A 26,650-nucleotide genomic window follows, 5' to 3' on the forward strand; every position below is an offset into this window, starting at 1 on the left:
GGCACGTTTTCAAGGCAGTATTGGGAAATCCTGACTAATATTTATCCCTCATTTATCACCAGCAGCCAAATCGAGAAATTCAATTGCATAAAACTGTTTTTTTTAAGCATAATAAAATTGAAAGTATTTTTTTCCCTGAGTGCAATGCCATTATGGGCAATTTTGTTGTTCCACTTGATTTCCTGTGCAATGCATTTGGAGTGGACAAATGAGGTAGAGAATATGAGTTAAATGACAGAATACTAAGAGGCTAAGAGAAACAAAGTGCATATTCTAGGATCCTGCAGGAAGCAGGACTAAGTATATAATATGGTTGAGAGATGATGTGTGATACTTGCCACTATTGGGTGAAGTGTAGTATAATAGAAGAGCAGGGTTAACAATGGTAGAACTGCAGAAGTTGTGAGTGCACCACTGCTAGATTGCGATGTACATAATACTTCACATTCAGCTGGGTCTATTTTCTTTGGAACCGAAGAGGATGAAATCAGATGGATTAAAAGGGAACTGGGGAAATAGTTTCCATGCAATGAGTGGTTGACGTCTGCAACCTCATTCTTAGTAGCCTGATGAAGGCAGAAACTACATTAAAAATGTTTCAGTCAAAGCCTGTAGGGCTATGGATCAGGTGAAGGCATATTGAAATGGTCTAAAGTCTATTTTTAGTCAGGTTGGGCATGATGGTCTGAATGGCTTTCTGTGTCACATACATCATTTTTAATTTTTAATTTGTTATAGAACTTATTTATAGAGTCATAGAGCTGTACAGTTTGGAACAGGCACTATTCCCCGCTTTGTCTGTACTGATTCAGTCCCAATTGTCGAAATTTCGCCTATATCCGTCTAAACCCTATCCATATATCTGTTCAAATGTCTTTTGAAAGTTCTGATTGTATCTCTTCTATAGCTTCTACGCACAGCTTTCTGATGTGAACTACCCTCTGAGTGAAAACATTCCCCCTTAAGCATATTCCCTCTAGTTTTAGAATCCTTTACACAGGGGAAAAGACTTTGAGTGTTCACTTTATACATGTTCCTCATATTCTTGTGCACTTCAATAAGGTCACCCCTCAGCTTCCTATGTACCAAAGAAAATAGTCCCAGCCAATCCAACCTCTCTCTATAACTCATGTCGGCAAGCAGCTTTCCTCCACCATTTCCTCCACCACAATCAGTCTGCAGAAGGGTCTTGATTCAAAACATTAACTATCCATATTCCCCAGAGGTGTTGCCTGACCCTCTGAGTTACTCCAATACTTTATGTCTATTTTTGTAAAACCACCATCTGCCCGACACCCACAAACCGTTCTGCTAATTTCCACACTCATTAATATGGTTGGTCCCTGATTTCCTATTTGATCTCAAACTGATTCTGCTCTCTAGCACATGCCCCCTGATTCTCATATCTTATCCTTCCCTCCCCCCCCCCCCCCCCCCACCCCCACCACCCCCCACCACTTCGCCACCCCCCCCCCCCCCCCCCCCCCCCCCTACACACACACACTCCTGCACAACATCCCACATGCTGGTAGCTTTGTTTTTCCCCCCAATTCCCTTCTCCAAGAGTGCTGGCTAATGACATGGGCTCAGTGGGGTTCATGGCTGCCCTTAAACATCCACAACCAAATGTGCGGTGCCCACGATTACATGTCTCTGACCTTCAGACACCATTGGAATTTTAACTTGGAGGCCCTTGTCTTTAATGTCCTTTGGTGCCCCACTCTGAATCCATTAAATGAGCCCTTTAGAATGGAGGGCTTCAGTTACAAGGAGAGATTGTATCAGCTGTGTTTGTTGTCACGGGAGTGTAGGTGAGTGAGAAGTGATAGAATCATAGAATGATGCAGCAGGGCAACAGCCCAACGCATCCAAGACGACCAAGATGCCCCAACTAAGCTAGTCCCATTTGCCCGCGTTTGGCCGATATTCCACCAAACCCTTCCTATCCATGTACCTGTACGTATCTTTTAAATACTTTTATAGTACCTGCCTCAACTACTTCCACTGGCAGCTCAATCCATACACCTACTGCACTCTGAGTGGAAAAGTTGCCCCTTAGGTTCCTATTAATTCTTGACCCTCTCACCTTAAATCTATGCTCCCTGGTTCTTGATTTCCCGACCTTGCGAAAAAGACCCTATCCTCCTCATGATTTTATACACCTCTACAAATTCCCCCTTCAGCTTCCTGCGCTCCAAGGCATAAAGTCCTAACTTGATCTATCTTTCCCAACAGCTCAGGTCCTTGAGTCCTGGCAACGATCTCGTAAATCTTCAGGGCACTCTTTCCAGTTTAACCACATCCTTCCTGTAGCACAGGTGCCAAAACTGAACACAGTGCTTCAAATGCGGCCGCACCAATGCCTTGTACAATTGTAGCATAACAACCCAACTTCTATACTCAACACCCTGAGGGATGAAAACCAATGTACCAAAAGCCTACTTTACCACTCCATCCACCCGTAACACTACTCTCAGGGAATGGTGTACCGATACTCCTAGATCCCTCTGCTCACCACCACCTTTTGGACAGTAATTGGAGGTGGGAAATAAAAGTTGGCACTGCAAGTTCAAAACCCAATCCTGAAAAATTGATTATCAAAAATGTGGATGAATGTCATATCATTGTGTTAGTGAGAGAATCTTTTGCTGCTGACTTTTCCAATTACTAAAATGGAGTTCTTTGGATATCTATGAAATCCCAGTGATGGAGAGAGCAGATTTGCCTGTCTGTGGCTATAATGTTGGGTGGATATCAATTCCACTGTGGAACAAAGGAGATAGAGTTAATAGAGTCATATCTTGTTTGGAACCACAAATGAAAGGAAACGTAATAAAACAGGTTTAAAGAATATCTTTTAACAACCTCTCAAATCGGTTTACTTCTTTTTAAGAAATTCTTCAAGGATTAAGAAATGAAATGGTTGTGCAGGAATATATAAAATCTTGTTGTTAAAAGGCTCCTATGCCATGAAGTATCAGTCTTAACTTTAGGCAGTGTTTGTGCAATAAAATGAATTCACATCTAGCAACACTGAAAGCTTGAGGTGACAGTAAGTGTCATGTTCTGGAAGACCTCCAGTGGCAAATGTTGTCTAAGTATTTGTAGTGATTTGCAACGCAAGTTGTATCTCTTCCTTGCCACATATTAATAAATTATTCACGCCAAGTAATGACATGCACTTTAAACTCTCATTCATTTACTTAAACAATTTCAAGGCTAAGTGGAATTAATCAATTAAATCCATTTAATTTACGAATACTGAGCTGATCTGGCTAGGTGTGAACAGAAGAAAAATTCTCAGCTTTGAAACATTTCAGCGTTCCTTGGTACGAGATATGGAAACATCTCTTTGAAATTACTCAGTTATTTAAAATCCGCCATTCTTTTAAATGTCTTTTATTGTAATACCCTGTAAGCTATAACCCAAAGAAAATCTAGGAGTCAAGAGTATTGAGAATGTTCAGTTACCATATCCACTGGGGCTGGAGCAATGAAATTCTTATTTGCTGTAGCTTTATGGGTAACGTAATAAATATGGGTAACTTGTAATAAAAAGAATTGTAGTTTGAGAATTAGGATGTTGCAATAAGGGGGTAGATTATTATCTCAATGGGGTTAGGTTAGGTAAGGGGGAGATACAGCGCGACCTGGGTGTCCTTGTACACCAGTCACTGAAAGTTGGCGTGCAGGTACAGCAGGCAGTGAAGAAAGCTAATGGCCTCTTGGCCTTCATAACAAGAAGATTTCAGTATAGGAGTAGTTAAGTAGTGCCGTTGTATTGGGCTCTGGTAAGACCACAACTAAAGTATTGTGTACAGTTTTGGTCTCCTAATTTGAGGAAGGACATCCTTGTGATTGAGGCAGTGCAGCATAGGTTCACGAGATTGATCCCTGGTATGGCGGGACTGTTATATGAGGAAAGGTTGAAAAGACTAGGCTTGTATTCACTGGAGTTTAGAAAGATGAGGGGGGATCTTATAGAAACATATAAAATTATAAAAGGACTGGACAAGCTAGATGCAGGAAAAATGGTCCCAATGTTGGGCGAGTCCAAAACCATGGGCCGCAGTCTTAGAATAAAGGAGAGGTCATTTAAGACTGAGGTGAGAAAAAAAAATTCACCCAGAGAGTTGTGAATTTGTGGAATTCCCTGCCATAGAGGGCAGTGGAGTCCAAATCACTGGATGGATTTAAGAGAGAGTTAGATAGAGCTCTTGGGGCTAGTGGAATCAAAGGGATATGGGGAGAAGGCAGGCACGGGTTATTGATTGGGGACTATCAGCCATGATCACAATGAATGACGGTGCTGGCCTGAAGGGCCGAATGGTCTCCTCCTGCACCTATTTTCTATGTTTCTATGTATTAAATGTTTCCATCTGAGATAGCACCAAGTTACTGTAGATATAGAAGTTCCCTTCCACCCAATGTAGAGCGTAGACTGGGCGGCCATTTTGCCAAACTCTTGTGCCTGGTCCACCAAGATCTGCTGGATCTCCCAGTTGCTAACTATTTTACCTCCTCTAACCATTCCCACCCTGACCTTTCCATCCTGGGCCTTTATCATTGCCACATGCAAACTCGAGGAACAGCACCTCATATTCCACTTGGAAGCTAAAAAGGCCCAGGATGGAAAGTTTAGTACGGGAATGGTTAGAGGAGCTAAAATAGTTTGCAACCGGGAGATTTTTGGTAACTAACCTTCAAACCTAATCGCCCCCCTAACTTCCTCCCATTCCTTCCAACTATATTCCTTCTTCTGGCTTCATATTTCATGCCTCTTCTATCCATATCTCATCTCACACTTGTTGTCTTTTTATCTCTGGCCATTGTCCAACCATCTGCCAACCTGTTTTCTCCCCCCCCACCCCAACTACAATCAGTCTGTAGAAGAGTCCCAACACAAAACATAATTTATCCATGTTCTCCAGAGTTGTTGCCTAAACTGCTGAGATAGTCCAGCGCTGCGTTTTTTTTTGGTAAACCAGCATCTGCAATTCTTTGTGTTTATATTTTCCTTTCATATTCTCATCTAATGTTGAAAGATCAGATTGATAGGGATTGCCTCAATCAGCTCTTCAAAATAAACCATCATTGGGAGACAAGGATGTTCATTCTATTTCACATTAGAACAAAAAATATTGATAATTCACATTTTAACTTTTCAATGCTACTTTTTTTACTGAACTGTCGGTAGAATTGTTAACCACTAAACTGGAAAGCCAAATTAAAAATCTTTATCAGTCAGATCTTAAAGTAATCTCGAGAAATGCCTTAGGTAAGATGCTTATTTCTTCCTGTTGAGTGATTATCTATAATTCCCTTCAGAAATTGAGCAGTCCTGTTCAAGGAATATCAAAACTGAGCACCTGGATTCTGTTAATTTCATCATCTCTTGCACATCTCTGATTATCAGTGATCCACCACCCATCATCAACCCTTCAGATGCTACGGGCATTGGAGTTTCCTCATTAAACCTTTCTGCAATTTGACTGCTTTCTCCTTTGGAAGGTCCCCATGACGTAGTTATGTAGCCAAGGGTTTTATCATTTGTCTCCCCTTATGAGAACTGGTGTATCAAATTTTGTTGACGACAGTCATATTGCAGCACCTTTAAACCCCTGTCCCACGGTACGAGTTCATTCCAAGAGTTCTCCCGAGTTTGCCCTGATTCGAACTCGGAGATTTACGGTAATGGCCACTTGTCGGTACTCGGGGCTCTCATGGACATTTTTCATCATGTTGAAAAATCTACACGAGTCTTCCCGTGCTTACCTGCCATTAGCGAGTCTTCCCGAGTGTAAAAGGACTTGCTCGACACACAAAGTCTTTTACTAAGTATCTTTATTGAAGGCACTACACACATTATGCCCTAGCTGTCCGTGGTCATCACTGGAACTAGAGAGCGAGCTGGAGGTGGGGAAGCTACAATTATACAGGAGACAATGGGGAGTGGTTAGTAGTGGTGAGGTCACTATGTTAAAGGAGCATGCACTGATCTACATCCTTCCTCTTGGAAACAAAAGCGACCACGGCTCATACGCTAGAATCAGACCATAAGCAGGGAACAGTTAGACAATCATGATACAGACTACTCGCACACTCCGTACCGGACAGGCGGCTTGACCAACCGCCCAGAGCGGGTGCGCAACCCGCCTTCCCCTTCAACCGCAGGAGCTGCAGGTACGGGGGCAGGGACAGAGATGGGAGACCCGGGTGAAGAGCGCACAGGGGAAGGAGGAGAAGGGGGGGGCGAAACAAGTACACCTGCAGGTGAGGCAGGAGAAGGAGGCTGGTGTGTGCGGGGCACAGAGAGCTGAGAGGGCAATGTCCGGGGCATGCGAGGAGTGACAGGGGCAGGAGGAGTTTCGGGCAGTGGGGAAGAGATCGGCGGCGAAAACGGGTCTGCGGGGGGCGGAGCAGGCTCGTTGACAAGCAGCAGGTGCTGGCGTGTCCGACGGTACACGGTGCCCTCGTAATCAACCAGGTATGACCGGGGAGTGTCAGCATTGCCAACGACAACGGCCAGCCGGTGATGACCGGAGGTGGACTTCATCCGGACAACCTGGCCTGGGAACAGACGGGGAAGGAGACGGGATGATTTGTCAAAGGAGCGCTTCTGGATGACCTGCTTCTCGATGATGCGCTCCGTGACAGCGGCAGGGCTGCGGACCGCGGGCTTTAGGGATTGCTGAGAGACCGGGAGAGGAGGGCGAGTGGTGCGGGACATGAGGCGCTGGGCAGGCGAACCGAGTGCGGGATCCCGGGAAATGTTGCGGAGGTTGAGGAGGGCAAGGTAGAAGTCAGAATGAGCAAGCCGACAATGTTCCAGCAGCTCCTTGGCGCTGCGGACAGCGCGCTCTGCAAGGCCATTGCTTTGCGGGTACTCGGGGCTGCTGGTGATGTGGCGAAAGTTCCATCGGGTGGTGAAGGCGCCGAACTCCGCGCTGGTAAACTGGCTGCCGTTGTCGGATTGGAGAGTCACCGGGGAACCAAAGGTCGAAAAGTGGCGGCGAAGCTTCCCGATGATGGCAGCAGACGTGAGGGACGGCAGCTGGTCCACCTCGAACCAGCTGGAGTAGGAGTCCACCAGGACCAGGAAGTGTTTGCCACGCCATTCGAATATGTCAGTGGCGACAGCCATCCACGGCAACTCGGGAGCCGGCTGCTGCATGAGAGGTTGGCGCTGTTGATGGGGCCGGAGACTGTTGCAGGCAGCACAGGCGGAGACCCTGTCCCGGATGTCCTGAACCATGCCAGGCCAGTAAAACTGGGCTTGGGCCTGGGACAAAGTGGCTTCCACCCCGGGGTGGCCGTTGTGGGCGGTTTGGAAGTAATGATCCCGCAGAGCGGCCGGCACCACGACCTTGTGACCCTTCACCACCACGCAGTTGTGCAGCACCAATTCGTCCCGAACCAGGAAGTAGGGCACGGCACCAGCCGGTAGGGAAGAGCGTCGGACAGGCCAGCCACGGCGGATGACGCCCTCAAGCTGTTGCAGGGCAGGATCAGCGGCAGTGTGTTTGACCAGGGACTGCATCTGCCAAGAGGGAACAATGTTAACGTTCAGTACCATCAGGTCAGACGATTCGTATGGATGGCGGGCAACGGAAGGGAGCGGCGCACGGGACAATGTGTCGGCCACGAACATTTCCTTGCCCTTGCGGTACACAATTTCGAACGTGAAACGTTGGAGCTGCAGCATCATTCGCTGCAAACGTGAAGAGGCCGCGTGGATAGGCTTGTTCAAGATAGAGACCAGCGGCTGGTGGTCAGTTTCAATGGTGAAGGAGTTGCCCAGAATGTAGTCCTTGAATTTGGAGCATGCGAACACCACGGCAAGGAGCTCCTTCTCGATCTGAGCGTAGCGCTGCTCAGCAGGGGTCATGGTGCGAGAGGCATAGGAAACAGGCAGCTGCTGGTCGTCATAGAGCTGCAGGCAGGAGGCACCGAGGCCGAACCGAGATGCATCGCAGGTGAGGACGATTGGCCTGTTCAGGTCAAAGTACTTTAAAGTCGGGGTGCGTGCGAGCTTGGACTTCAGGGCCACGAAGGCCGACTGGTGGTGCGGGAGCCAGACCCAGGCATTGTCCTTCTTGGTCAGCTCCCTCAGGGGGGCACTCAGTTCGCTGAGGTCGGGTATGAACTTCCCCAGGTAGTTGACCATGCCCAGAAAGCGCTGCAGGCCGGGCACGTCGGTGGGAGCGGGCATTTCGGTGACCGCTGCCGTCTTCTGGGGGTCTGGCTTTAGTCCCCCGGCCGTGAAAACATGACCTACGTAAGTGACTTCCTGAACGCGGAACCGACACTTCTTCGGGTTAAGTTTGAGATTGATCTCACGAGCCCTGTCCTCGACTTTGCGGAGGTGCAGGTCGTGCTCAGCGACGTCCCTCCCGTACACCAGGATGTCATCCACAATGATAGCGCACGGCAACCCGGCAAACAGCTGTTCCATGGTGCGCTGGAAAACCTCGCTAGCTGAGTTGATCCCAAAAGGCATGTGGAGAAAACGGAACCTGCCGAAAGGTGTGCTAAAGGTAGTCAGGAAGGAGGAACGTTCATCCAGAGGGATCTGCCAAAAGGAGCTCTTGGCATCTAGGACCGAGAAGACTGTGGCCGGACCGACCTGTGCAGCGACGTCCTCCACCGTCCGCATGGGGTAGTGCGGGCGTTGGATAGCAAGGTTCAGGTCTTTTGGGTTGATGCAGATCCTGATCTCGCTCGCATCCTTCTTGGCAGCGACGACCATGGTGGAGACTCACAGGGTGGGAGCGCTCACCTCCTTGAGGATGCCCGTGGCCACCATGTCACGCAGTGTGGACTCCAAGCGGGTGCAGAGGGGGTGAACCGGCGTGGCGGGCTATCGATCCGCCGGCGGCCAGTGGTACCGGTGAAATTGATGTCCTGGGACACCGGTTGAGATACGGAGCCAACAGCAGAGGCCATGCGAGCGGAATGCATGGCATCCTTTAGCGATAGATCAGGAGCTCTTCACGCAGCTTAGAGTTTAGGAGACCGTTGACCAGGACGTCCCTGATCATTTCGTCCAGTGTAATCGCTTCAAGGCGGCACCACCGAGCCATATGTCGCAAAGAGGCAATGAAAGCGTCAATGTGCTCACCTGGAACCTGACGCCTTGTGAAGAACTTGAAACGCTCAATAATGTTATTGGTGGGTACATCGCATAGGGCAGTGAATTTGGCTATGAGACATACCGGGTCGTAGCGGTCTTCCGGAGGGGCGAACTCGAACGATGCATAATGTTCCATTGCCTCCGGACCAGCCAGGTTGAGGAGTAGGTGAGCCTGTACCACAGGAGTGGCACCAGGATGAGCGATCGCGATGTAGTGTTCATAGTCGCGCTGGAAGACAGTCCAGCGGTGCACGATGTCCGCGTCAAAAACGAGCTTGTCGGGACGACGACACGAGTTAGCCCTAGTAAAATGTTGAGGTGGGGACACAACTGGGATAAATAAATAATAAAATAAAGCCGATTAACAGGAGACGCAAGTCTACCGCACTGACACCATGTAAAAGGTCTTGCTCGACACACAAAGTCTTTTACTAAGTATCTTTATTGAAGGCACTACACACATTATGCCCTAGCTGTCCGTGGTCATCACTGGAACTAGAGAGCGAGCTGGAGGTGGGGAAGCTACAATTATACAGGAGACAATGGGGAGTGGTTAGTAGTGGTGAGGTCACTATGTTAAAGGAGCATGCACTGATCTACACCGAGTACCTGCCGTTAGCGCTAAGAGACGTCCCCGAGCTCTGATGTACCCGCTACCTTCATTCTCCATGCTTACCACGAGTTTGATTTTTTTTAAACTCGAGAGAGCACTTGTTTAGTTTATTGTCGTGTGTAACGAGGTACAGTGAGAAGCTTTTGTTGTGTGCTAACCATATACTGATCTTCCATCTCCAGTTGCTGGCATATGTTTGCAAGCATTTTGTTCGATCTTTGAGATGACTTGGCACACTTCAAAGACGTACAGGTTTGTAGGTTAATTGGCTTGGTATGAATATTACAAAAAAATGTCCCGAGTATGTGTAGGGTAGTGTTAATGTGCAGGGATCACTGGTCGGTGTGGACTCGGTGACCCAAAGGGCCTGGTTCCGCGCAGTATCTCTAAATTAAACGAAACGTACAAACTCCGTACAGACAGTACCCATAATCAGGATCGAAGTCGGGTCTCTGCGACACTGTGCCACCCACAGTGTTCCTATTCCCGTTCATTATTGAAGCAATGCTGCTTTTCTGCTTTGCAATGTCAGTCCCAGAAAGAAAGTGCAGTCGTTGCGACGTGCTGGAATCTGTTTGTATGTTTTTATCAGATCTGCTGACTGATGCTGGGGTCAGAATTAAGCCCTTTGCCTTTTCAAGTGGTGCTCAGGGAGGAGATGGATGATTTAAACATGATTCTATGGCAATTGCAAAAATTGTGCAGACTTATGCTAAGTTCTTGCACCGGCCTTTTATCAGATCCAACGGGATTGGAAGCAACGTAACCGTGAATCCACTTGCAAGCACACAAAATAATCTCACAGATAGCTTTTATTGATCTTGATTTCAGCCGCAGGTTGTTAGAATATTTCTAAAGATTGTAATGAAAAAGGGCCTGAAGCCATTAACTTGGAATTGTTTGCAAAATCATTTTACCCATTTAAGTACTGTTAGCCTTTAGCCAATGCTGACCACGCTGCAAGAAAAATGTTCCCGATGTTGAGCGAGTCCAGAACCAGGGGGTCACATTTTCAGAATAAGGAGCAGGCCATTTAGGACTGAGATGAGGAAAAACTTTTTCACCCAGTTGTGAATCTGTGGAATTCTCTGCCACAGAAGGCAGTGGAGGCCAATTCACTATATGTTTTCAAGAGAGAATTAGATTTAGCTCTTAGGGCTAAAGGAATCAAGGGATATGGGGGAAAAAGCAGGAATGGGCTACTGATTTTGGGTGATCAGACATGATCATATTGAATGGCAGTGCTGGCTCGAGTGACCGAATGGTCTACTCGTACACCTATTTTCTATGTTTCTATGTTGATTGCATTGGCACGGCACACTGGCTACCACGAGTTTCCACTGTGTCTCTGCCTTTATTTTGAAGGAAAGGTTTATTTGCATGCTTTACTTTGCACTAAACGTTATTCCGGTATGAAGAAGGGTCTCGACCCGAAACGCCACCTTTTCCTTCGCTCCATAGATGCTGCCTCACCCGGTGAGTTTCTCCAGCATATTTATCTACCTTTGATATTTCTAGCATCTGCAATTCCTTCTTAAGCATTATTCCCATATCATGTATCTTTACACTGTAAATGGCTCTATTGGAATCATATATTGTCTTTCTGCTGACTGGATGGCACACAACAAAAAAGCTTTTAATTGCACCTCGGTACACGTGACAATAAACTAAACTGAATTACGGCAGGTGGAAATGTTCTTGCCATGCTTGTCGCTACAAAATAAGGCACAATGAAATAACTGACACATCGATGAGCGATCCAGAGAAACAGGAGGAATCCGGCTCCAGACCTAGATAGATTTTTGTGCATCAAAATCACGCTCACTCACACAGCTTGGTGCAGAACCCAAAGTCTTTACTCTTACGCCATAGAAGTGGTGGGAACTCGATTTTAATCATCAAGGTGGGTTTTCCAGCCTTTGGTACCTGCTGAAGGGAGCACAATGTGGGAATATTATGCACACCAGAGCAATATGGTTAAGTCAGGCTGTAAAGGAACAAGGCATGCTGATTATCGCTGTTTGTATAATCTATAACCTGGATTGATAGAATTATATAACATGGAAACAGTGTCTTTAGCCAACCGTGTCCGTGCCAAAAACTAAGTACTCATCTATACTAATCCTATTTGCCTTCTCCTCCTCTTCTACTTCCCCTTTATCATTCTCCGTCTTTCCATCCACTTCACCTATAACAAACTTAAGACTCACACTGCTGGATATTACAAATCTGCTCCAGTCCAGGCAGCAGAATCATCGCTGGGGACATCTTTGGGTTGTTTCACCATGCTGTGGGCCCAAGAATGTTGCAAGAATGAACAATAAAACTCGGCACAAATTAATTGATAGTTAACATAATATTGATGTTCCTTTAACGACTGTGGCATGGAGATGTCTGAGGCAGCAGAGGAAGGCAGTACGTGGATATGGTGGAGAAGAAATAGTGTCAGTTGGGGGCAGAAAGGAAATGGATAACATGCGATATGTGCATTTCTTTGTAAGTGTATTCTGTGTAAGTGTAACCCCGTTTAATGCAAGGTAGATATTTGTGGCGTCTCGAGTCTAATGATGGGTTAGGATAAGTGGAAGATAGGATGTGAGTGTTCAGCATTTGCTCGAGTGAGTTTCCTTTATTGAGTAGACACTGGTAGTGTAGGTGGTGAGAGCAGGTATTGAGGCGGGTTGTTCTGGGATGCCAGTACTAACTGTTGAGCCTTCCTGAGGTGGCGTGGGCCTAACTCAATGAAACACCAGGGAAGGGAGGAGCCCATTTGATAATCCCAATGATATACTGTACTTGCATCTACACAATCAGCTTTTATTTTAATGTGTTTGTTAACATGTAGGTGGCTGATTTTTGTCCTTAACATAAGTTGGTATGATCAGTTTAGGTAGTACTTTGGCTTTGGGCTTGGTTTTCTTGCTTGAGCACTGATCCTGGTGTTATAGCACAAATACTTTGTGTTTTAATTGTAACTAGACCAAGTGCAGACCCGTTAGGTCTGCTCCCCCAATGCAGCCGTTCCCTACCCGTAGCCCCCACGGGAGACGTGGTCCTCCAACTCAAGCCATTCCCGAACATAAGATTCCAGCACTCAGCAGTGCGGCTGTTTTTAAATGGCGTCTTTGAGGCGAGAGGCGGGCGCCAGCAGCCGTTATGGTCGCTGGCCGGCAGGAGGCGACAAAATGAGTGAGTGGGGGGGGGGGTGAAGGATTTTATTAAAAGCTAGCCCAAGTGGGGGGAGGAGAGAGGGGGGGAGGAGAGAGGGGGGGAGGAGAGAGGGGGGGGAGGGGAGAGGGGGGGAGGAGAGAGGGGGGAGGAGAGAGGGGGGAGGAGAGAGGGGGAGGAGGGGGGGGAGGACGAGAGGGGGGGAGGAGAGAGGGGGGGGAGAGAGGGGGGGGAGGAGAGAGGGGGGGAGGAGAGAGGGGGGGCAGGAGAGAGGGGGGGAGGAGAGAGGGGGGGGAGGAGAGAGGGGGGGAGGAGAGAGGGGGGGGAGGAGAGAGGGGGGAGGATGAGAGGGGGGAGGAGGGGGGGGGAGAGAGGGGGGGAGAGGGGGGGGAGAGAAGGGGGGGAGAGGGGGGGGGAGAGGAGGGGGGGGGGAGAGGAGAAGGGGGGAGAAGAGAGGGGGGAGAAGAGAGGGGGGAAAGAGGAGAGGGGGGAAAGAGGAGAGGGGGGGAAAGAGGAGAGGGGGAGGAGAGGGGGGGGGGGGGGAGAGGAGAGGGGGAGAGGAGAGGGGGGTGAAAGGAGAGGGGGGGAGAGGAGAGGGGGGTGAGAGGATAGGGAGAGGAGGGGGGAAGAGGAGAGGGGGGGAGAGGAGGGGGGGAGAGGAGGGGGGGGGAGAGGAGAGGAAAGTGAGGGGGAGAGGAAAGGGAGGGGGGGAGGAGAGAGAGGGGGGGGGGAGGGGAGGGAGGGGGGGGGGGAGGAGAGGGAGGGGGGGGGGAGGGGGGGGGGGGAAGAGAGAGTGCCTTTTTACTTCAACCCCAACTATTTGCAGGCAGTGCTTTTTTACCTCTAACCATATTTTCATTTTCAAACCAAATTAAGGGTACTCACAGTGCTGTAGACATTTGTCAGTGTCATTCAAAGCTCTGATTGAGGCACACCACTTGCAGAGACTGATTGAGGCACACCACTTGCAGAGACTGATTGAGGCACACCACTTCCTGGTTTTATAGTCGCTCCCCCTCCCTCCAGCAGGGGCAGCAGAGAGAATGGGGAATGGTGTAAAGACATTAATATCTCTGTCAATTTTCATCGACGGGAAAAATCCTCGGCACACACGCGGCGGAGGGGGGCTCTGAGCGAGGTGGCCAAAAATGACGGCCGTAGGTGGCGGCGTACTCTCGGAAACCGCAGCACAGAAAGCCAAAACCGGTCAAGAACAGAGTTTTAGTAATATAGATGTGTACATAAACACGATGAAATTTAATGAGGAGTGGATACTTGGAATGAAAAGTGAAATCTCTACCGAAATGGAAAAAAACTCGGCGTTTCTGGGTTTGACGTCGGCGTAGCAACGAATCAAAGGCTGGCAGCCACAAGTCAGAAACACATACAGCCAGCCAGCCAGCCAGCCACAGAGTTTTAATATTATATAGATAGATAGAAGATAGATGTTGATAATCCTGAGCATTTCAGCAATTGAGAATCAGCAGCGTCGGTGTGGTTTAATATGATGGTATCGCAAACTGTTTCATATACTGTAACTGTTTACTTTGCACACTTTCCCCAGCAGGCACACGCACACATTTGCACTCTTGCTTGAAAGGGATCAGCAGATATTTTAATTGTGTGTGTGCCAGGACATGATTCATTAAGTTAAGTTAGATACTAATTGCCGCCCGTACAAATGCTATAATGCTAATTTTAGAATCAATGCTTGGGATCGTTAACCCTGTCGCATTTGGTCCTCTTCTTTCCTCAGCTCCTCACACAGATCCTTTTATATGCTTCCTTTTCACCCATTTTTCCAAATCTATTTCAAATTCTACTTCACACATGGGGTGGTGGGTTTATGGAACAAGCTGCCAGAGGAGGTAATTGAGGCAGGGACTATCCCAACATTTAAGAAATAGTTAGACAGATACATGGATAGGACAGGTGTGGAGGGATGTGGACCAAATGCGGGCAGGTGGGACTAGTGTAGCTGGAACATGTTGGCTGGTGTGAGCAAGTTGGGCCAAAGGGCCTGTCTCCACACTGTATCACTCTATGACTCTAAATGATTTTATTAGTTTGTCTACAAAAACCATAATTTAAACCATGTCATTTTTTAATGTTTTGTGCGATTGGAGAAGAAAAAGACTAACTTTATATGAATCAACTTTTCTAAAAATAAGATTCTATCTAGGCTCTCGTGAAATGGTGCTTGACTCACTGAGTTACTCCAGCACTGGACTTTAGACATACAACGCAGAAACAGGCCCTTCTGCCCACCGAGTCCGCGCTGACCACCGATCAACCCGTAACCTCGTACAGTGACACTACCCTGCACACTAGGGACAATTTACAATTTTACCAAAGCCAATTAACCCAGGCAAGCAGCTCTACTGCCATGGACACAGTTCCCACATGACAGTAGAAGCCTGCAGCTCTACAGCAGCTGGAAAATCCATTCCCAAACATTTGAGCGTATGTACGAGATGTACACAAATTGGAGGGCCTGGGGAGGGCCTGTATTTTCTTTGAAGGCTGCCAGTGTGCTTAAGCGGGAACTCACATTCATGTTGCTGTTTCTTGATCATGGTGCTTTACAGCTGATGAAATTCTGCTCCTTTTGAAATGTAGTTGTTAGTAAATAAAAATAAAACACCAGCCAATCTGGACATGGCCCGCTTCCAGAAAAGTTTAGTTTAGAGATACAGCGCAGAAACGGGCCCTTCGGCCCACCGAGTCTGCACTGACCAGCGATCCCACATTAACACTATCCTACACACACTAGGGACAATTTATTTGTAACATTTAAACCAAGGCAATTAACCTACAAACCTGTGGGCCTTTGGAGTGTGGGAGGAATTCAAAGATCAACCGACGCAAGTCACAGGGAGAAGGTGCAAACAGACAAGCATCCATAGTCAGGATCGAACATGTGTCTCTGGCGATGTAAGCTAGTGGCTCTACTGCTACGCCACTGTGCCACCCCGTTTGATGCACAACATCAAAGTTGTGATCCTGGCTGTGTGACGTTGATTGAGGGGGTAGGCATTGCCCACCGTGATGTACCAGGATAACTCCCATGTTTAGATAGTCATAGAAAGACACAGCATGGAATGGGGCCTTTATTCCTCCGAGTCCATGTCAACCATCAGGCACCCTACCTTTAAGCAAATCCTACACTAAACACATTTATTCTCCCCGCATCCTCCCTCCCAACCCGATTTCTACCTCTCACCTAAATACAAGGGACAGTTTACAGCACCCATCCTGTCACAGGGATGACCTGCAAACTCCACAGTGGCAGTACTGGAGGTGAGGACTGAACTCTTTAGTGCTGCAGGGTAGCAGCCCTATGTTTAGCACCCCTGCACTGCCGTTTAACATAACAGATGCCATGGGATATTTTACAATCATCTGAGAGAGAAGCCATCCCTTCCAAAAGCAGCATCTAGTCCAGTGTCACACCCCTTCAGCACTGCACTGGAGGGTCAGTGAGTTTGTATTTGGAATGAAGCTTGAAGTCGACAAAGCTCGGACTCAGTCATTGAGCCACAGCTCCTCTCGGATAGGCTTTAGTATGAAAATTTAACCAATGTTATATTCCACCATAAGTGTTTGTCACTCACTGCCTGTGGTAAATATAGGGAAATATATTGAGGTACATCTTGTATATTTTTTATTTATTATTTATCTAACAGGTAGGCAGTGATGCTACTGCAGCCCAAATGACCATCGTTGAGTGTTTTGTGTCTGAACATATATCCTTGAATTTTTCCATCTGCTGCGTCAGTAGAGGCAGTTAATATGGAGGAAAGAAATTTCAAATGAATGGGGGAATCATTTGCTAAATGCTGTTTATTATTTGTCCTTGAGAATGTGAGTGAAACTGGCAAGGCAGTTTCTATTCTATGTCCTTGGTTACCCTGGAGGCAGTGAGCCAATTTCAGATTGCGGAATGGGTTTAATGGTGGGGACCTGTTAGGTCATCAATTTTGGATCGGAGGTAGAAAAATCAGGCGGTGTGCTGAGTTGAGAGACAAAAGTGGAGAAGCAAAGAGGTTTGAATGTTCCTGGAAACAAATCACAAAAGTCAGAGAACAAATTCAAAACATTGTCAGAAAGGTGAATGAAATACAGAGTTTTACCAGGAATGGGGTTAAAATGAAGAAAGTGAGAAAATAATTCTTCAGGCTAGACTCAGCTTACAACCCAACAGTATGAACATTGATTTCTCTAATTTCATGTAACTTCTGCATCTCCCTCCTCACCTCTCTCCCTTCCTCTCCCACCCCAGTCATCCTACCAGTTCCACTGTTCACATCCTTGTATCCCTTTTGTTATCACACCTTCCCACCCATCCTGAGGTCGCCTGTTGCCGGTCCTGATATGTTCCGGCATTTTCTCACCTCCCCCCCTTCTATTTTCAGTCTGAAGAAGAGTTCCGACCCGAAACATCCCATATTTTTCTTCTCCAGAGATGTTGCCTGACCCGCTGAGTTACTTCACCATTTTGTGGCTATCTCTGGCTCCGGTGCTATGTTCAGTCCTATAGAGACCAGGTTAGACCCTGTCACAAATGTTGCATTCCACAGGCCTGCTACAGTGAAATGCCAGGCAGCCGTGGTCGGGCCTGCATACAATCACAGCCTATAAGCTGAAATTGAGGGCAATCCTTGTCAACCACGCATACAGTATCTACTGAATGAACTCAATTCCTCTATTACTCATTTTGAACATGCAAACAAAGTTCCACCTGAGCACATCTCCCCATTGCATTTGGCTCTGTCCCATACATTTCGGTGGCAAAAATCAGATCTGTGTACATGGCATGGATGAAGTCTCTGGATGAATTCTGAACTGATGCACTAATCAAATCCTATTAAATCTTTTCCCTTTTACCTTGAACCTATGTCCTCTGGCCCTCGATTCCCCTACTCTGGGCAAGAGATTCTGTGCCTCTACCCGATTTATTCCTCTCATGATCTTATACACCTCCATAGGATCACCCCTCATCCTCCTGCGCTACAAGGAATAGAGCCCCAGCCTACTCAACCTCTCCCTATAGCTCAGACCCTCTAGTCCTGGCAACATCCTCATAAATCTTCTCTGAACCCTTTCAAGCTTGACAATATCTTTCCTATAACACGGTGCCCAGAACTGAACACAGTGACTGAAAGGAGGCAAGATCCGAGTTCACTCAATGGTCACCACAACCGCTGATATCGTTCCAAAGCAGGAGACTTCTCATGCGTGGAAACATCCTGCTGTCGTACTGTGTGGGACTGGAATCTTGTTGGGTGGTGGTTTTTGCTCTTTCTTACTTGTCTCTTTCTAATAAGATACACTGGGAGGCCCATCAGATCCATGCTGGCCCCCACCAGTCCAACTTCCCCTCACTGATCGAACTGGACTTTGATACTCATCAAAGCTGCTTACATGTTGTGACAGCGCCTCCTCACTCAATGTAGCGCTCCGATCCCCGTCACCGGCAGACGGGCCAGGAGAAGCCAACAATCAGCACCAGGAACGGCGCCTGGCCACTGGAAAACTGCAGCGCCCTGGACTGAGCTCCAGGCTGAACTGAGGCCACAGGCAAAGGAGCAACAGCTGTGCCCAGTTAGTTGTTATTGGACTGGCCCACCTGAAGCTCGACAACCTCCTCCTTAAAAACCTAGGTAATTCCAGCCAGAGGAGGAAAAGGGAAGAGGAAGAAAGTTTAAGAAAGGGGAAGAACGATAGAAACATAGAAAGTAGATGCCGGAGTAGGCCATTCGGCCCATTGAGCCAGCACCACCATTCCGGTAGGCAGTCAGAGATAGTCCAGAATCAGTGCCCCGTTCCTGCTTTCTCCCCATATCTCTTGATGCCATTAGCCCTAAGAGATAAATATAACTCTCTCTTGAAAACATCCAGTGAATTGGCCTCCACTGCCTTCTGTGGCAGAGAATTCCACAGATTCACAACCCTCTGGCTGAAAAAGTTTTTCCTCAAGAAAGAAGAGAGAGAGAGAGAAAGGGAGAGAAAGTGGGGCACCACCCAACCAGCTTTGCAGGCTTGGAGGAAGACTAAGTCACCAGGACAAGCCCAAGACAGCCACCTCCTACTTATCAAGGCCAAAACTGAGAGCATGACAAGTCCGTGAATGCCAGAGTCCCGTCCTGGATTGAGCCGCCAGGACAAGCCCAAGGCAGCCATTGCCTCCTTTGAGGCCACGACTCAGTTGCTGGGACAAAGCCAAGATGAGCAGCGCTCCTCCTATGCACACTGACGACAAACGACTGCGTCCCCATGCGGACTCAGACCTTCTCGACACTATTATCATTCACTATAAATGAAGCGTATCACGTGAGTTTACCTTACTGTCATTGTCAACCCAGCATCATCCCTGGCCCCACAATGTCCAGAGTTTATCAGACGATTTGGTTGGAGATTTACAATTTAACAATTAAGTCTTTGGTACTGCACTGCAGGCCCAGTGCTGCAACATTTTACAATGTCTTCCTGAGCCTTTACTCCACTTTTGGCTCCGACTTGAGTCAAGATAAAAGATCCATCTATTGAGTGACTGACTCTATCCCAGGCACAACATAAATCCAAAGTGATGTATCACCCGCTGAGAGTGCAAACCAAATGGAGTGTTTTCATAAGAAAACAAATGTTTCATGTGGTTCTGCCTCCCGAGATTTCACAGTCCAAACAGCTTTTGCCAGTAACATCACTGTGATATTTTGCAGTAAAACAGCTCTGGTTGTACTGGTAGAGTACACCGTATCATCTAAATCTGAAGGTCAATTTAATATACGCTTCAATTCTCTATTGAGTCCTGGCTTACTTTTGATTATGCTATGTTTTATTTTCAGGCTGGTTATAAAGAACGAAGTGATGCTGTGAACTCTGCCATTGAAAACATGTGCGAGAAGACGAGGCAACTTCGCAGACAGGTACCCTAACACCTACAACCTCAATGTGATTGATAGTGTAAGGTCCTTAAAAGCATTGATGTACAGAGGGATCTTACGGTCCAAGTCCATTGCACCTTGAAAGTTGCATTGGAAGTAGATAAAGTTGTAAAGAAGACTTATGATTGCTTGCCTTCATTTGTCAGGTTTCCGTGCGGTTCCCGGAGGTTGCAGGTGGTTGCCGGAGGTTGCAGGTAGTGGAAGCAGGTAGGGAGACTGACAAAGACCTCCGGGAACCGCACAAAACCTTGGGTGGAGCGCAAACTCTCCAGAGGTTTCCGTTCAGGATTCCTAAGTGGGACAGGGGCATAAGAATCCGGAAGTCATGTCACAACCTTATAGGACTTATGGTGTTCAAAAAGGAACTGCAGATGCTGGAATATCGAAGGTACACAAAATTGCTGGGGAAACTCAGCGGGTGCAGCAGCATCTATGGAGCGAAGGAAATAGGCGACGTTTCGGGCTGAAACCCTTCTTCAGACTGATGGGAGGTGCGGGGGGGAGAAGGAAGGAAAAGGGGAGGAGGAGGAGGAGCCCGAGGGCGGGCGGATGGGAGGGTGGGAGAAGACAGCTAGAGGGTTAAGGAAGGGGAGGAGACCGCTGTTGCTCACTCTGGCAATGGAGGAGACCCAGGACAGAGAGGTCGGATTGGGAATGGGAGGGGGAGTTGAAGTGCTGAGCCACCGGGAGTTCAGGTAGGTTATTGCGGACTGAGCGGAGGTGTTCGGCGAAACGATCGCCCAACCTACGCTTAGTCTCCCCGGCATAATGCGTCCGGATGGCATTAACATTGAATTCTCCCAATTTTGCTAGCCCTTGCTGTCTCCTCCCCTTCCTTAACCCTCTAGCTGTCTCCTCCCACCCTCCCATCCGCCCGCCCTCGGGCTCCTCCTCCTCCTCCCCTTTTCCTTCCTTCTCCCCCCCCCACTCCCCATCAGTCTGAAGAAGGGTTTCGGCCCGAAACATCGCCTATTTCCTTCGCTCCATAGATGCTGCTGCACCCGCTGAGTTTCCCCAGCAATTTTGTGTACCTTATAGGACTTATGTTTGGCCACATTTTGAGTATTGTGTGCAGTTCTGGTCGCCTCATTACAGGAAGGATATGGAGGTTTTATAGGGTGCACAAGAGATTTACCAGAATGCTGCCTAGATTAGAAGTGGGTATTAGCTATAAGCAGTGGTTGGAAAAACATGGTTTGTTTTCTCTGGAACATTGGTGATAGAGGCGACACCTGAAAGAGAGACATAAAATTATGAGAGGCATAGGTACGATAGACTATCAGATCCTTTTTTCCATGGTAAAAAATGTCTGACTCCCTTATTGAGATGGACTAAAAGCTGACGAAGGGTCCCAAGCCAAAACGTCCTCTGTCTCCACAGATGCTGCCTGTGTCGCTGACCTACTCCAGTAGTTTTCCACTAGGATATTGCCTGGAATGGAGAACTTCAGTTAGGGGAGAGATTAGATCAGCTGGTTTTATTTCCCCTGGAATGAAGGAGGCTGAAGGGTGACCTGATAGAATAAGATCATGAGAGGTAAGGATAAGGTGGATAGTCAAAATATTTTTCCATCATAAGGTTATCAAAAATAAGGGAGCATAGGCATTGGATGAGAGGAAGGAGTTTTAAAGGAGACGTGAGGGGCATGTTTTTCACACAGAGAGAGGTTGTTATATGGAACTCGCTGCCAGAGAAGGTGGGGGCATCAGAAACAATTATTATGTTTAAGGAGCATTTTGACAAACACAAGCGGGCAAGGCATAGAAAGAATATGGAGGAAGGAACAGCTGGTGGTTTACACTGAAGGTAGACACTAAATGCTGGAGTAACTCAGTGGGACAGGCAGCATCTCTGGAGAGAAGAGATGGGTGACGTTTCAGTTCGAGACCCTTCTTCAGAAGTATACGGCCCAATTACAGTCAAATATGATCAGTGAAAATGGGCAAAAAGCTCAGTATGAGCATGCTGGGGCAAGGTGTCCATTTCTGTGCTGTTTGAGTTTGAATCCATTGTCCCATTTTTATAATTAAGTGTCTTATTTATTTTAACATTCATTCCGAGGATCTGGCAATATGGGTTTTCCAAAGTAATAGTGAAGCACTTGCTCATTACGTCTCTGAAGAGGGCAGCTAATAGGGGTCACATATAGGGCAGTCCGCAAAGAGTGGTAAGTTTATTTGAGACCTTAAGAGCTGCGTCTTTGTCACAATCCAATAATTTTATGGCAGCTTTTTGTGGTATCGTCATTTAATTTACCAGTTAGTTATTAAAAAGATGAATTAAATGTTTTCAAGAATTGAACTCTGGTTCTCTGGATAATTATTCAGGCTTCTGAAATAGAATCGACCAAAATAAGATGCCATGCATGCTGGAAGCCTGAAGATGCTGGAAAATACTCAGCAAGGCCGATTTCAATAGTCGAAAATTTTGGGGTTTAATTTTAGTTTTAGAGATACAGCACGGAAACAGGCCCTTCGGCCCACCGAGTCCGCGCCGACCAGCGATCCCCGTGCATTAACACTATTCTACACACACTAGGGACAATTGACACTTATACCAAGACCTGTACATCTTTGGAGTGTGGGAAGAAATCGAAGATCTTGGAGAAAACCATCGCGGTCACGGGGAGAACGTACAAACTCCATGAAGACAAGCGTCCGTGGTCGGGATCGAACCCGGGTCTCCGCCGCTGCTTGCGCTGTAATGCAGCAACTCTACCACTGCGTGTAGTGGGGTAAATGTAGTTTCATCAGAACTTTAACAAGTTGGAAATAAACAGGTTTTAGTCAAGTCTGGATTATTACACCAGCATTACACCTGCAGTGCATTATATTATCCTCAGAATGAAAAATTCTAAACATCGTATTCACTCAGCCGACAGTTCACCCACGTTATATTCGCTGTGTTGAATGGAAGGCATTTTCAGCCACATAACACCTGTAACTAACTTTCCGTGTATGCCATGATTACTTTGTCAAACCTTCAGTGTACAAGAGTGCGTGGCTGCATTGTTAGTGAACAAAACAGGTATTTTAATTGTCTTGTTGATACAGTTCTTTCAATAGCTTGATATGCCTCATCATGCAGATCTGACTGTCAAATGAAAATCTCAAAATCCCGTACTTGATTGTGATGGTAGTATATGCTAGATTGGAAAATAAAAGTTTCTTAAATTGTGGGAGGATTCAGCAGATTTATTTTTCAATGTGGATCTGGACACTTGAAGTAGATATGATGCCTTCTATTGTGATCTCTTGCATTCTCTGTCAAAAGTTGATTAAGAAGAATTTGTTTATGTCCTGACAGCATGGAGTGATTATCACCACATTTTCTCAGTGAAGCAAGAGTTCCAAGTGTGAACTAATGTTTATGTGAATGTTTTTTTCCTACACACTTGGAAGGTTTTTATAATACACTAGGCCAAGTGGGACCCGTTGGGCCCCATTCCCCCAACGCAATATTCCGCCACTCACCCGTTCCCCCAACGCAATATTCCACCACTCATCCATAGCCCCCAACTGTGCAGGCGCGACTCATTTCCCCTCATCCCCAGCACTCCCTCCCCCTCCTCTTCACCCTCCCTCTTCTTTTCCCTCTCCTCCTCCCCTCTCCACTACCTCCCTCACCTCTCCCTCCCTCTCCTTTCCCCTACCCTCAGTCACTCCCTCCATAACCCCTCTCCCCTTCCTACCCCCCTCCTCTCCCTCTATCTCCCTGCTCCCCCACTTGTCACCTCTCCCCATCCCACTCCCCCACTAAACACAAGATATGTAAGAAAGGATGAGAATTAATTGACATCTATGACATCAGCCAAATGAACTATTAGATGTCAGCATGTATTTTTTCTCTCTGAAGATCAATAACACAGAGTATAGTGATGTATTCCACTAATTAGCAGCCCTGCTTTTCTTGACGAGATTCTGCAATAGGGCATACAAGTGATGAAGAACTCCTGTGTGTGCATGTGGTTTAAATACAGTTCATACAGAAATCCTCTCCCTGCTTTTGATTCACAAGATATTCACAATCATAAAATCATCAAAAATTCACACCAGAGGCCATTCAGCCTCTCATCTGTATGCTGACTAGCATAGGGCTCCCTAAGTAAATCCCGCCTTTTGGCATTGGATGGTAGCTTACAGGCCGTGAATTTTCAAGTCTGAATCCAGGTATAACGTGCACTGAGGATTGCAGCCTCTTCCACTCTTTCATGCAGTGAGTTCCACATCCCCAGCACCCTTTGGATGAAAAACAAAATCCTGGGTTGGGGAGAAGAGGGAGTGACTGGGGTAGGTCAGGTCCTTGATCATGTTGGCAGCCTTGCTGAGGCAGTGTGAAGTGTAGATAGAGTCAATGGAAGGGAGGCTTGTTTGTGTGATGGTCTGGGCTACGTCCACAATCTCTGCAATTTCTTGTGGTTTTGCATGGAGCTGTTCCCAAACCAGGTTGCGATGCATCCCGTTAGAATGCTTGCTCAGGCACATCTGTGACAGTTGTTGGGGTGATGCCGAACTGCCAAAGCCTTCTTGGGAAGTAGAGACATTGATGTGCTTTCTTGGCCGTCGTTCCAATGGACAAATTGCTGGTGATATTTATTCCGAGGATCTTGAAGCTTCCAACCATCTCTACTTTGGCGCCATCAATGTAGACTGGGGTGTGTGTACTGCTTCACTTCCTGGAGTCGACACTCCATCCTGGGCTCTCATAATTGTATACACTTCATATGTCTCCTCTCCATAGTTCTTTAAAGCTCCTATCATAAAATAAACACTTTTGCTATTGTTCTTGCCCCTTTGCATGATCACAATCATGATCAAAACAGCTCTCACTCCGAATGAGCAAGAGACGGTGACAAGGTGGGTGGCACGGTGGCACAGCAGTAGAGCTACTGCCTCACAGCGCCAGAGACCCGGGTTCGATCCCGACTACGGGTGCTTGTCTGTACGTTCTCCTGCGTGGGTTTTCTCCGAGATCATCGGGGTCCTCCCACACTCCAAAGACATACAGGTTTGTAGGTTAATTGGCTTGGTTTAAATGTAAATTATCCCTAGTGTGTGTAGGGTAGTGTTGGTGTGCTGAGCTCCCTGGTCAGTGTGGACTCAGTGGGCCGACGGGCCTGTTTCCACGCTGTATCTCTATATTAAACATCAACTGGCAGCAAGGAAGGGCCCCTTGGACATCATTCACAAAGCAGACATTTACATCTCATTCTTTAGTACAAATGAGAGCCTTACTGGCCCTCTTCAGGGGACAGTTGAGTCAATAGTGTGCAGGCTACTGGGGTCACCTAGAGCCAAACCGACAGAGATGGCTTGACAAATTGAGGTAGAGAACCAGCTCAGGGTTCACCATTCTGACACTTTATTCCCTCCTTTGAACACATATTAAAAGCACTAGTTTCATCTAAGGACACAAGGAACTGCAGATGCTGGTTTACAAAGAAAGACATAAAGTGCTGGAGTAACTCAGAGGGTCAGGCAGCGTCTCTGCACAACATGGGTAGGTGACATTTCGCATCTGGACCCTTCATTCAGATTGATTGCGGTGGGGCAGGTGGGAGAAAGCTGGAAGAGAGATGTGGGCAGGTGGTTAGTGGATACTGGTGGGGAGGGGGTTGATTGTCAGATGGTTGGACAAAAGCCAGAGAGGAAAAGACAAAATATGTGTGAGATACAGATAGAAGAGGCACAAATTGCAAAACCAGAGGAAGGAATATTGGTGGGAGAGGATGGGGGAGGGGGAAAGGGTGTAATGGATGCAAATCCAGGTGGAGCACCAGAAAGAGTTAAAATGGTCAGCACCAGGAGATCCACACAGAGTGTGGATGACACAGTGGCACAGCATAGAGTTGTTGCGTTACAGCAGCAGAGACCCAGATTCGAACCTGACTATCCACGCTCTCTGTATGGAGTGTGTACATTCTCCCTGTGACTGCGAGTGTTTTCTCTGGGTGTTCCAGTTTCCTCCCACACTCCAAAGACTTACAGGTTTGTAGGTTAATTAGCTTCAGTAAAATCTGTAAATTGTCCCTAATGTATAGTGTGCAGGGTGATCGCCGGCTGGCATGGACTTGGTGGGCCGAAGGGGCTCTTTCTGTGCTGTATTTCTAAAGTAAAATCCGGCAGCCTTGGCGGACCGAGTGCGAGCGTTCGGCAAAACGGTCGCTTAATCCACACTTGGTCCCGCCAATGGAAAGGAGGCCACATTCGGAACGTTGAATGCAGTAGTTGAGGTTGGAGTTTAATCTAGTTTGCCCAGGTATATATATTTAAGGCCAAGTTGAGAGGTCAGACGTTCGTGGGATAGTGGAGAGGGGAAAATATATCTTGCTTGCACTGTCAAATATTAACAAGTAATCCTTTATATTTGCCATAAGTGTAGAGTTTAGAGAAAGCGATGAAGTGTATGTCTAATTAACCACCATTGTCTAATTATATCTCCGATAGAGGCTTAAGGAAGAAGAGTATTAAAGTATGCAGGGACTGATCACTTCAGTGGGATTAGTGTCTTGTGTTTTTGTTTATTTCACTTCTCCCTTTCTGAGGGATTACAACTAGGACATTGAGATTGAGAAGTTTCCATTAAAAAAAGTTAATTCAAAGATTCATAATGTTACCTCGATTGCAAAATTATTATTCTTCCAAAAATGAACAATACAAATTTTGAAAAATGTTTTTGTTTTATTTGTGGTAATTGAAGGCAAAATAAAATGTTTATGTTCTAACATGTTGGAAGAATAGAAACAATGTAATTGGGAGTATGAATAAATGTGGTGTTGTGAATGACAAG

At 47.0% G+C, this 26,650-nt stretch overlaps 1 protein-coding gene across 1 annotated transcript in view; it reads left to right on the plus strand.

The window, feature by feature from the left end:
- The window catches only part of ctnna3 (catenin alpha 3), a 1,079,953-nt gene that overhangs the window by 504,121 nt on the left and 549,182 nt on the right, over positions 1 to 26,650 (plus strand). Inside the window, exon 8 of the mRNA XM_033034268.1 lies at positions 19,763 to 19,843. Coding sequence (XP_032890159.1) covers positions 19,763 to 19,843 — 81 coding nt within the window. The remainder of the gene's footprint in view (positions 1 to 19,762; positions 19,844 to 26,650) is intronic.

The sequence above is a fragment of the Amblyraja radiata genome, chromosome 15 (genome assembly GCF_010909765.2).
Source record: "Amblyraja radiata isolate CabotCenter1 chromosome 15, sAmbRad1.1.pri, whole genome shotgun sequence".
Taxonomy (NCBI): Eukaryota; Metazoa; Chordata; class Chondrichthyes; order Rajiformes; family Rajidae; genus Amblyraja; species Amblyraja radiata.